The sequence below is a fragment of the Palaemon carinicauda genome, chromosome 27 (genome assembly GCF_036898095.1).
Source record: "Palaemon carinicauda isolate YSFRI2023 chromosome 27, ASM3689809v2, whole genome shotgun sequence".
In the NCBI taxonomy this organism is placed as follows: Eukaryota; Metazoa; Arthropoda; class Malacostraca; order Decapoda; family Palaemonidae; genus Palaemon; species Palaemon carinicauda.
In genome coordinates this window covers 43,045,080-43,057,579 of record NC_090751.1, presented here as the reverse complement: position 1 = coordinate 43,057,579, position 12,500 = coordinate 43,045,080, and the positions used below count along the sequence as shown (strand labels likewise).

Here is a 12,500-nt window from a genome sequence, read left to right as displayed (position 1 = left end):
CTGACTAGTACAGCCTTTATCCCTAACTCTCGCTATTTCCATTTATTCGAGTAAATCACAAAAACCTTTTAATATGGAATTTCCTCTGCCATGGAATCTGACCCACATACCAACCAAGGATTAGAAACTTAGCGCTGAATATAAATGAATGTAAACTGTTGACTTATACCATATATCCGTAATACCTTTATTTCTTTCTACGCATATATATATATATATATATATATATATATATATATATATATATATATATATATATATATATAAATATATATATATATATATATATATATATATATATATATATATGTATATATATATATGTATATATATGTGTATATATATATATATATATATATATATATATATATATATATATATATATATACGCTATTAAAATGATATTTTTAAAGGTTTAAAGGTCAGTCATGATAATCGTAGAGATAAGGCAGAACAGTGTCCAGGAGATCGACCATATAAATATATGGTCACAGCCCAAGCCCCTCTCCACTGTTTCCGCTGAAGACTCTGCAGGTAGACCTATAAGCTGCTCAAACTCCCATCTCCCTGTTCACAAGAATGCTTAGATTGGAAAAATTACTGGAACTTCTAGCGCTTGAGCTGGTCTCAAACGCTCGATCTACTGGATTTAGGGACGATTTTAGTAGGCTACCACAACATTGATATGTGACGGCATATAGGCTTCTGTACACTGTTAAAAAAACCGTAATTTTAATCAGAAATTCTCCGTAAAAATATACTGTCCTCAGCCGTATTTCAATAAATACAGGCCACCGTAATTTTTACCATACTTTGTTATTATCTTTTACGGGCTGGTGACCGTAATATCACTCCTTAACGTCAATATATCCTTTTTTACAACGGCAAATGTCTGGCAACATTTACTCCAGGATTTTTACCGTTTTTCAAGGCAAACTTTTAACAGAGTACAAATAGGATTACTCGGGATCAATAAACAGTCACACCATTTATACGTGACAGTATACATGTTTGTGTACAAATAGGAATAGATGCATCTTGGGCCGGATATTGTTTATGAGATCGACATCGTCCTTCGTTGATGTCGCTCACTATGACGCAGGTCACTGTAATGTTGGTACATTTAACAGCATATTTAAAAAGGCTACATGATAGCTGTGTCTTCAATTGTAAATTTTACCTTGGAATTTGGCATGGACACAAAACTGTTTCCCCATCAATCCCTAAAATTTTCATTTGGAGATGTGAATTATTCTAGGAACAATTTACTCCACCTCCAAAAATACCCATTCAACCAATACCGAAATAAACGTTTGCTGTGGCTTTTCTATGGCAGATATCAACATTAAAATTGGTATGGACAAAGTTAATATCCATCCCACAAATCCCTGAAAATTTCATTTAGATATGTGAAGTATTATTCAAGTAATTTAAGGCACCGCCAAAAAATTGGCCTCCCGCGGATATCGAAAAATGGCTACTGTGACATTTATGGCAAGTGTCAATACGAAAATTATAGTATGAATGTAGATCACATAACACCCATCAAACCCTGAGAAAATTATTTGGATATCTGTAAAACTCTAGGAGTAGGTTGCTGTTCCTCGCTAAGTTTTCAGCTAAAAATCGTCACATACGAACAAATGTGACAGCCAGGGCATGCCTATAGCGGGTATGAACATGAAAATAAGAAAATAACAAAGCTTATATATATGTATATATAAATAGATAATCCCTTAACATTTCATTTGAATATATTTATTGGCATAGGAATTATTGACAACGCCGCCGAAAATATCAGCTGCTCCCTCCCACTCGACGAATAACCCTCCCACCATTTCGAAAAAATATCTGTAGTGACTTTTCTATGGTAAGTATCATTACAAAAATTAGTAAGCATGTAGTTCACTTAATACCCATTAAACAATGTGAAAATTATTTGGATATCTGTAAAACTCACGAAGTATTTTTTAGCTAAAAATTATCACTTGCAAACAAAAATGACCGCCAGGGCATGCCTGTAACACGTATGAACATGAACATTGGCAGAAACAAGGCTTATATATAGCTAAATAATCTATAGAAATATTTCATTTAAACATATTTATTGGTATAGGAGTTATTGACGCCGCCACCGAAAATATCGGCTGCTCCGCCCCCACCTGGTGATAGTACTAAAAGAGAATGACTTGACTGGGCGATGGGTTGGGTGGGACTCGTTCGCGAAATTTTGGCATTTCATTAAGATTTCTCACTTCGTTCGTGAGAATTAATAGTGTCCTTGAGTGAATTATAATGGGACCTAAGAAAGCCAGAAGTGAACAGAAAGAGAAGAGGAAGACAGTGAGAACAACAATTGAACTAGAAAAGAAATAATTGCCAAATATTAAAATGGCGTTGGTGTTTCAGATCTCTCTGCGCAGTATGGTGTACCAACCGTGTGTCACACAATTGTACATAATTCCTTTTGCATAAATTATGCTTGTATCTTCGCTCTTCCCTCGCACTAAACGAACATGAAAATTCATGTCTGTTGTTTCCTCTGTAACATTGTCTGTCTTGTTAACTTGTTATGTCCTGTTGCCTTGAGGTTTTGTATATAAAGGAGAGTGTTCTATAACAATATAACTCAGTTGATTGCATCCTGCCTTTGAGTTCACAACCCTCTCTCGGCTCGTCACAATGGGATTCTAAAATCAACGATTTCAACTTTCCTCAAGAACAAAGAAGTGATATAGGTAGCTAACGTTGCAAAAGATGTGACTTTTGAGCATAAATTAATATCCTTGCGATGTTAAATTTTGAGGACTGAATTTAACTGGATTGGTTTTCATACGTAAAATTGAAAATAATAGATATTGTGCTATTATAATATTTCAGGTTTTCCTTTTGAAGGTGTGATTACCTGTTTAGACACTAATGTTCCCCAGTCCACTCGCTCGTTATCAGGAGTTTGTTAATAACTGCTTCTGAAATAATGAATGATTCACTTTTTCTCTCTTATTCAATGGCATAAACAAACTGATAGATAAGATCAATCTATATCTTTCACACACAAGTTTAAGAACTCGAGCGAATTTCATAATTCATTAACTTTGTAAAAAAATGTGACTGTAATAACGCTTATGGTCCCCAGACTAATACAAGTAATTACTGTAGTTGTTTTGTATCTATTGTGGTTAGAATTAGAGCCCTGTTGTGGCCTGCCCCACATTAGATATTTAATCATTAAAGTATTTTTTTTTTTTTATAGAGAAATGATCACAAGAAACAAGATGGGTATTGTTTTCGTGACTGTCAAAGATTAAATACCTGAGTTATTAAAAAAAAAAAAAATACAAGCGAGTCAAATTGACGAAGCTTTGGCTTGCCTGTTATCTCTTCCTATTTAATAAAGAATAAAAGCTTACGGTATTGATGCGGATACTGAAAATAATACAACATAAATAGTAATGACAAAAAATTAAGTAGGTGGACGACCAAGACAATTTTTGCATGTGATTGCTAACCAGTGGTTCTATTTCGGTCATTATTAAAACCCGAAGAATGCTACAAACGCTTAGATTAGAATAAACTATAACTTTTCTTACTGTACAGATGTTGCTTATTTGAGTCGGTTACACTTAAATTGCAATTATTAATTCGGAAGTGATTAGTTTTAGAAGGATCATTAGTTAAATACCAAATATGTAGCGTTTCCAGTATGGGGCAAATGATGCTATTTCTAGAAGAGATGAATTAAAGTGGAAGATAGTTAATTAAATCATACATTGATTTTGGGATTTACTTTTATTTCAAGAAGACGAATATGAATTTTCAAACACTTCCATGTTATGAAAATAAAGAATGATCAATATCATAACAATATTACTTGGAGTGTGATAGGTCCTTTCTAAACATATGTAGAACTAACTGATAGACATCCTCTTCCCATAACTTTTATGATACTTATAATTTTTCTCATTTTAAAAACAATTTGTCTAAATAAGGGGTTTCTTTTAAAGAAATTGCACTGTGAGATTTTTTCTCTTAATGGTTTATTTTCCCTTTCAACGGACCGACCCTACTTAACTCTGAAAGGGCTAAGAAAAATGGAAACTTTTATTTTTATGTCGAAAAACAGGAAATAAAACGGATAGATGTTCTGCTTTACATTTTTGATAATGATGGAAAAAGGCTACCTGTTGGAAACGTCCCTACCTGGCATTCTGCTGGCGTGTAGTGTCTGCAACCTCACCATCCTCGCTGATGGTTTGAGGGAGCCTATAGGTCTACCTGCTGAGTCATCAGCAGCCATTGCCTGTCCTTTCCTGGTCGTAGCTTAGTTGGAGAGGGATCTTGGGTGGGGAGCGAGTTTGGGTGGAGAGGGAGCTTGGGCTTGGGCGCTGATCTTATGATATTACAGTATATGGTCAGTCTCTAGGGCACCGTCACTGTCCCTTGCCTCTGCCATTTATGTGTGCCCTTTAGACCTGAAACGTATTACATGAATAGAATTGAAGTTTTGAAAATATGTAATTGGTATTTCAAAGGGTTTCATCTTCCTGGAAAAGACTTGAAGCGAAATGAAAATTGGAAATATTAACTGGAAGAAAAATTTGCTTTCGTCCTATTTTTTTCTTAACCAATATCAGAGGATAATTATCCCAAACCACTTCAATTCCTTAGCTATCTTAAGCGCTAAAGGTATGAAGGTATAATTTTAGAAATTGTTCTTTTTTCTGATGATTTTACATATTAAGTGGTCTAGATTTCTGACAGGTTTAAATCTGTTTATTCTGTAAATAGACAAAACCTGTTGGGGGTAAATAATCCAACGCAAGGCAAATTTTGCTGTTATGTTATGATGCTCGTCATAACGTTTTGTGAAAGAGGCAATTTATTTTAAGTTCTAGATTCTAGAAAAATTGAAATGTAGGTATGGATCTACAAATATTTCACCAAACAACATATCACGCATAAGAAGCTAACATCCTTTCGCATTCCATAGTATTGTCATCATTACCATTGCTATTAACATTCTTGGTGCAATAGGGGTGTTTGCTTTTATATATATATATATATATATATATATATATATATATATATGTGTGTGTGTGTGTGTGTGTGTGTGTATATATATATATATATATATATATATATATATATATATATATATATATATATATATATATATATATATATATCTAATATTTTAAGATTTTTTCAATTCTAATATTTGGATATTATAATTAAACCAAACAACTTATTTTTGTTCTTTTGAAATTACAGGTGTCTTAAATTAATAATGATACTGCGTAATGAGTAAATAAATGTATGAAGCTACTCTTAAAATCCAAACCTCTTAACAAAGAATGAAATATTTAAGAGAAGACGACAAAGGTAAAGGTAATTGTATCGCCAAAGGAAATTATCACTTATGAGCCAATGAACTTGATCTGGAGAGTCTTCAATAACCGACTGAAATTACGCAGATAGAAAAAGTACATAAAGTTTATTATGTAACTCGAAAGTATTATAATAAGAATAGAATATATATTTTCCTACTGTGATATCCTGCCTTATTTATAAGCTAGAATAGAGATTCTCGTCTTTTGCCAAGTATCGAAAGTCATTATAAGGAATTCGTAGTGGAACGTTATTTTTTTCTACCTAGTAAGAAGTGTAGCCAAAGTGACATCGCAGAAAGTCGAGCTTTAGTGAAGGCGTTTAGCTTCTGTAACTATCTAGTGATTCTTGACGAATACCTCATTTAAATCCCCCCCCCCCCCATAAAAAGAAGAGGAACATATAGAAAATAGAGACAGTAAAACCCAGACACTTATTTAGAAGAGCAATAAAGAATCGGGTAAGAGATATTCTCAATAGAAGATAAAAATCAACATAAAAAGACTGGAATAAGAGACGACCCCAGCGAGGCTTAATTAAGAAGCTGCGCTCTACGTAAACCCTTCTCTTTAAATCCTTTAGGTGGCGGAAATCCGCGTGAGGAGTCCGCCCTCACATCATTGAAGGAGTCGACCACTTGATGGCACGATGGGCGTTGCGCCACCCACCCCTGCCCATTCGGTTGCTACTCCTCCTGTTACTCCGGCTTCAGGTCCCCTGGTTATGGCGGGGGCGGGTGGCTTGCTTTTGGCCACTTCTGGCGTCCGCTCTGGTGTTCTTGGTGTCATGGCTCCCCATAGCTTCGGCCGTCGTGCCCAAATACTACGAGGCAGAGAGCATGACAGTGCTCAAGCTGCCCGTGGAAACTGAGCCTGGCGAACTCATCTACAGACTTCGAGCGTTGGACGCTGATAGAGATTACCCGCTACTTTTTGGCGTTAGTGGTAAGTAGTGACTTTGTCTATCACCGCTTATTGTTTCAGTTGCTGCTCTTTGCATGTTCATTTCTTAGCAAGAATGAGTTGAATTTTCGCCTTTTATTTGATACTATTATAATTTTCCTTTTTGTCTCGTGGCTTTTAGAATAGAAGGCTATCATCATTTTATTTTGAATTGCCGTTAGTCTTTTGGTTTTTAGTGTTGTGAGGGAAAGTTATTTTTTTTTATTCCAATTCTTGAATTGCATGAAACAATGATCTCACCATGCATGTCTTTTTAGAGTATATTATTAAAGCTTAAAATGTAATTTTTAAAATTTTCATTCATTTTTATTATTTCTAATACCCGTAAACTAAAAATAAGACCAGTGGTATGTTATGTGTAGTTGCACTAATTTCCATATTCTTATTAACTATGAATGCAGATGAAGAGTATAAATGTAAGTAAAAATACTGAATGATAACTGAAAAAAAAACATAAAAGTGAGAGATTGCGGATGCTACATAAACTAAACTAAAAAACAAAATTACAGATTTAATATGTGTGTAAAACACTTGGCTTCAGGAGCTAATCTTGTTCAGTGTAAAACACAGTAAAGCTAATGGTTTTATGTCTTTGTATAAACTTTTGAAAAATGCCAAAGTTGTGTTGCTAGTAAAGTTTTCATTAATGTTTTTTCTAAGGAATTTTATACTTGTGGAATAAATTAGAGTTAATGGGTGAATTCAGTTGGCATGAGGTTTTTTGGACACAAGCTGTATTATACACTAATCTCTGACGTAAGCACGTTTTCCTACAAAGATACGTATAGAAAACACATACATACATTTTCAAGTGCTTATTTAGATATTTTTATGAATATTTCTCTTCATACATCTGTATAGGCAAATTTAGTGTCATGAAATAGGTATGTTAACTACGTAGAAAGGTGATCCATGCAAATTCTCCATCTTGGAAAAGGACGTCTGACAGTAATAAAAACACCACAATAGATGTAGAAGAAATTAAGATTAATGATGTCCTAGAAAAAGATATTCAATATAACAATCTTGTTGAAATGCTAATGACACTTTTTTTGGATTGGATTTTCCTTTTTCTTATTATAATGATGATTCATAGTTGGGTTGGTATTTTCGATACATATTTTGACATTCCATAAACTTAATTCGTTCATGTTTTCATGTTGTAAAAGAATCTCTCTCTCTCTCTCTCTCTCTCTCTCTCTCTCTCTCTCTCTCTCTCTCTCTCTCTCTCTCTCTCTCTCTCTCTCAATAAAATAAGAAACGCATAACATTTGACAAGACGACAGGCATTTTTTAAGGATAGCTGATAACCTTATCTCTGTACTTGCATGGAATTATTTGATTAAATTTAATATGTGAGAGAGAGAGAGAGAGAGAGAGAGAGAGAGAGAGAGAGAGAGAGAGAGAGAGAGAGAGAGAGTCTTATTGTCAGCGATACCAACCTTCTTGATGGAATTAGAGAGAGAGAGAGAGAGAGAGAGAGAGAGAGAGAGAGAGAGAGAGAGAGAGAGAGAGAGAGAGAGAGAGAGAGAGAATTTTATTGTCAGCGATACCACCCTTGTTAATGCAATTCTGAATAGTTTGATATCTGTCCGCGTCTCATTATCGCCCATAAAGTCTGAGAACGAATTTCTCATTTTTCCAAATTATGAATTGCAGACTGACAGAAACCTTTCCGCCTTCGATTGCTCAGTCGACTTCATTTATCACGACATCAATAAAAGTCAGCGGATTAATCCTTACCAGAAATATCGTCTTGTTAATAAGAATATGATTCGTGATTGGCAGGTCGTTAAGGACGCCATTTTCTCTCAGGGCAATTTACCGCGCCTTTAAATAGTTTGGTTGATTTTATTTTATAATTTTATAATGTCTTATATCTTTTTTTTTTCTTCCCACGAGGCCTTTTTAATCTCTAGAAACGTATTTATAAATTTAATTGAGTCGTTTTTGTATATATTTTGCTAATTTTGACTAATAATAATAATAATAATAATAATAATAATAATAATAATAATAATAATAATAATAATAATAATAATAATAATAATAAACCAACGAAGGGGATATCTTTCTAAAAATAACGAAGACCAAATAGAAAATTAATTAATTAATTTCAATGATCCCTTAATTTCTGTCACATTTTCCTTTCCACCTTAAATTCGCCCCTTTTAATGAATTATTGTGGCTGTTTTATTCAAAGCTGTTCCTCATGTCCCTACTCTTTCCTGCCTTCTGTAATGATATGCAATATTTCTCTTCTTAAATACAGACCGCGTCGTGATTTAATTGTAAACGCGTCCTTCACCTTTCATGTTATTTGATTGTTCTGGATTAATACACTTCCGTCCGTTGCCCCGGGAATCCAGAGATTAAGCCAAACCGTCATTAGAGAAAAATCATATTAGGTAACACAATAAATGAAAAACACGGGATTAGAGAATAAACGTAATAAATTTGAAAAAAAAAAAATAAAAAAAAAGCCTTGAAATTGTTTTTGGTAAGAATTACCGTTGAGATATGGCGCTATATAAACTTTCAAATGACAGTGTTCTTTGTCGTAACCATAATAAAAACATAATTGAAAACATAACAAAGTAATGTTTATTTATTCTGGAAATAGATTTTTTCTGATTCTTTTTCTTCTTGGCCTGCACCTTTGCATGCTTGAAGTAGATTAGCTCTTTGAGGTAAGGGGCGAAACACACACTGAATATAGACATTTGTAATAATGTGATTTCTACCTCTTGAGAATCTCTCTCTTATTATAATCCAGGTTTTTATAAAGTTGATGGAAATGTGTGAGTTGAGGTAGATTCACTGTTTGATTGTCATACATATTACTGTCGTAAATGTGATGTATAAGTGAATATTTTTTTTTACTGATATACTTTGCTGCTTGAAAGTATTTTTTATCATTTAAGATGAAATTTCTTTGAGAAATATTCCCTATCGCTTTGTTTATATGTATTCCATATACAGTAATTTCTTTTTCAATGCTTCAAGTTAATCATCCTATAACATTTGATAACATATAAACTATTTCTGATGGGTAAGCAAAAGAAGCAAAATGTTTCATAGTCTCCTTCAAATAAGAAAATTAGAAAAACTATTTGATATTATTTTCCGACAGAATAAAATACTTTGCTGATACAGGTAAAGAAATAACTGCATTTAAAGTGTTGTGATAACAGATAATAGAAACATTTAGGTAACTTATGAGAAGCATTGCAATCATTTCGCTTTATAAGCAATATAAAAAATTTTAGAGGAAGAACACTTGAATGACTTTCGTGATTTTAGAGGGCTATTATTACTCCTAAGCCAATTCTAAGAGCTTATCTGAATATCATCGTTATTGCGTTACTGGTAATACCCTGGAGGTAATCTTTGAAAATGATTTTCTTAAGCCATAACGCAACATAAGGACCTTGAATGTGAATTTCCCATTCAGAAGGCAGTGCTCTTGACACATAACCTCTATTAAAGTCATAATTCGTGGAAAAGGCTTTGTGAATCCAAGCACAAGATTTCATGCCAAAGTTTCATGTTGCCATGTCAAATTTGGACCACTGGGTGATGTCTCCTAATGCGGTTCTGTCATTTGCCGTGCCCTTGGGATAATTGAAGCATTTTTATCTTTTTTCTCTATTGCAGTCTCTTGAGTTTCTTCTACACAGTGCACAGTTATAGTAGCAGGTTGATTTTAAGAAGGATTATGGAGCCTTCACAATTTTTTTTTTTTTTTTGTCGAATCCCGGCTGAGATACTACCGCTAGAGAGTTATGGGGTCTTTTGACTGGCCAGACAGTACTGCATTGGATCCCTCTCTCTGGTTACGGCTCATTTTCCCTTTATCTATACACACACAACGAATAGTCTGGCCTATTGTTTACATATTCTCCTCTCCTCTGTCCTCATACATCTGACAATACTGAGATTACCAAACAATTCTTCACCTAAAGGGTTACTGCACTGTAATTGTCAAGTGGCCACTTTTTCCTCTTAGTAGGGTTAGTAGAGACTCTTTAGTTATGATAAGTAGCTCTTCTAGGAGAAGGACAATCCAAATTAAAACCATTGTTCCCTAGTCTTGGGTAGTGCCATAGCCTCTGTACCATGGTTTAGATTTCTCCTGCTTGGGGGTACACTTGGGCACAATATTCTATCTTATTTCTCTTCCTCGTGTATTGTTAAAGTTTTTATAGTTTATTTAAGAGATATTTATTTTAATGGTGCTACGCTTCTTAAAATATTTCGCTTTTCCTTGTTTCCTTTCCTCGCTCGGGTATTTCCTTGTTGGAGCCTCTGTGCTTATAAGCATCCTTCTTTTCCAACTAGGGTTGTAGCTTAGCAAATAATAATAATAATAATAATAATAATAATAATAATAATAATAATAATAATAATAATAATAATAATGATAATAATAATAATAATAATGAGAAGAAGAAGATGAAGAAGAAGATTATCCCTTACTGAATTATAGGGCATGAAGTTGAACTCGAACAAAACTCAAATTATTATTGTAAGTAGGTCGAGGACAGTGGGTCCCCAGCACCCAGATCCTTGGTTTGACATTGTCTCTTCAACTATCTACAACTGATTTAAAATTCTTGGTGTGATTCTTTTTCTTAAATTTAATTTTGAGCAGCACATTCGGTCTGATTCTTCTTCAATTGCACAAAAATTTGGCTTATTGAGAGTCTTAAAATTTCGGTGATTAGTCTATCCAGATGAAACTTTTTTATTTATTTATTCATTTATTTATTTATTTATTTTTTTTTTTTTGCTTTGTTTCGAGTATTATTTTCCTGTCTGGTCCTCAGCTGCTGATTCTCATCTTAATTTTTTGGAAAAATAAAAATGCGGTCTGTTAAATTTCTTATTACTGATCTTGATGCTAATCTCTGGTACATTCATTCAGTTAGTTCTTTATGCATATTGCATAAGATTTTTAATATTTAAGGTCATCCATTGCATTTAGATCCTCCCAGACTGTACTATTCTGTATATAGTACTAGGTATGCAGTTAATTCCAACAGTCAACCCTTCTCCATCATAAAGCACAATACAGCATAGTGTCTCAGAAGTTTTATTCCTGCTGTAACCAGACTTTGGAAAGATCTTACTAATCTGTCGCTTAATTCGGTAGAACTTCAGAATTTTAAACTATTTTGTAAATTCTCTTTTGTGAAACATGTTTACATAAGCCTGATTATATATTTTATATATCAATGATCTATTTTAACGTTGTTGCTGATCTTAATATATTTCATATCTTTTATTTATTTATGTATATAAATTTGTTTTTGTAATTTCCTTTCTTTACTCGGCTACTTTCTTTAGCTTTGCTAACAATGATGATTTTAACAACAATAATTATTATTATTTTCCTACCTTTACATTCATACTGATTTTCTTCCTCCAATTATCCTCTGCCATGTTTATCCTTTCTTTATTCTTTAATAGTTCAGCTTTATTTCCCTTCATGACTTTGTATCTCAGTCTTCCACCATCCATAATTTATTTTCCTTGTTTCCTTTGACTGGTTTCAAGTCCTTGTTTACACCTCTCTACCATACGATTGAATAGTTTTTAAAAGAAGTGATATTTATGTTTTGGTCAAAAACGTTTGTCTGACATTTTTTCGGATTCTTGAGTTTTTTTGTTTTTTTTAGATTTTTAAGAATAGGTTTTATAGATAAAATTTTAATTTCTTTTTATCGCAGATTTTGATCTATTAATTATTTTTGAAAATCTTATATTTACTAAATGTTTATTTTTATCCATTAGATTTAATATTTACTAAATTTTCCCTCCTCACCGGGCTGATAAATTTCTTCCTTTTAATGATAATAACTTCCAGCCAATCGTTCTATTTATATTTTTTAATACTTTATCTCACATCTTGAACGTCCATTTTTTCCACCATGAAATTGTTTAGTTCTCTCCTTATTTTTCTTTTCAATGTTTTACTCTTTCCTTTGGTAACCTCTTTATTATGATATAACCCCCATCTACTCTCTTTTATCATTTTCCAATCTTATTTTCTTTATTCAGCCTTTTCTCCTTCCTCGCTCCCATGCATTTTGCCACCCTCTCTCCTTCCTCTTGCTTTCCTCAATCTTATATTTCCATCCAGTTCTT

General features: G+C 33.2%; 1 protein-coding gene across 3 annotated transcripts in view; it reads left to right on the top strand.

Annotated features, from left to right (window-relative positions):
• The window catches only part of LOC137620707 (cadherin-86C-like), a 349,290-nt gene that overhangs the window by 235,635 nt on the left and 101,155 nt on the right, over window positions 1–12,500 (top strand). For all 3 annotated transcript variants that reach the window (XM_068351059.1, XM_068351057.1, XM_068351058.1), the window contains exon 3: window positions 5,971–6,332. In XM_068351059.1, coding sequence (XP_068207160.1) covers window positions 6,029–6,332 — 304 coding nt within the window. In that variant the 5' untranslated portion in view covers window positions 5,971–6,028. The remainder of the gene's footprint in view (window positions 1–5,970; window positions 6,333–12,500) is intronic.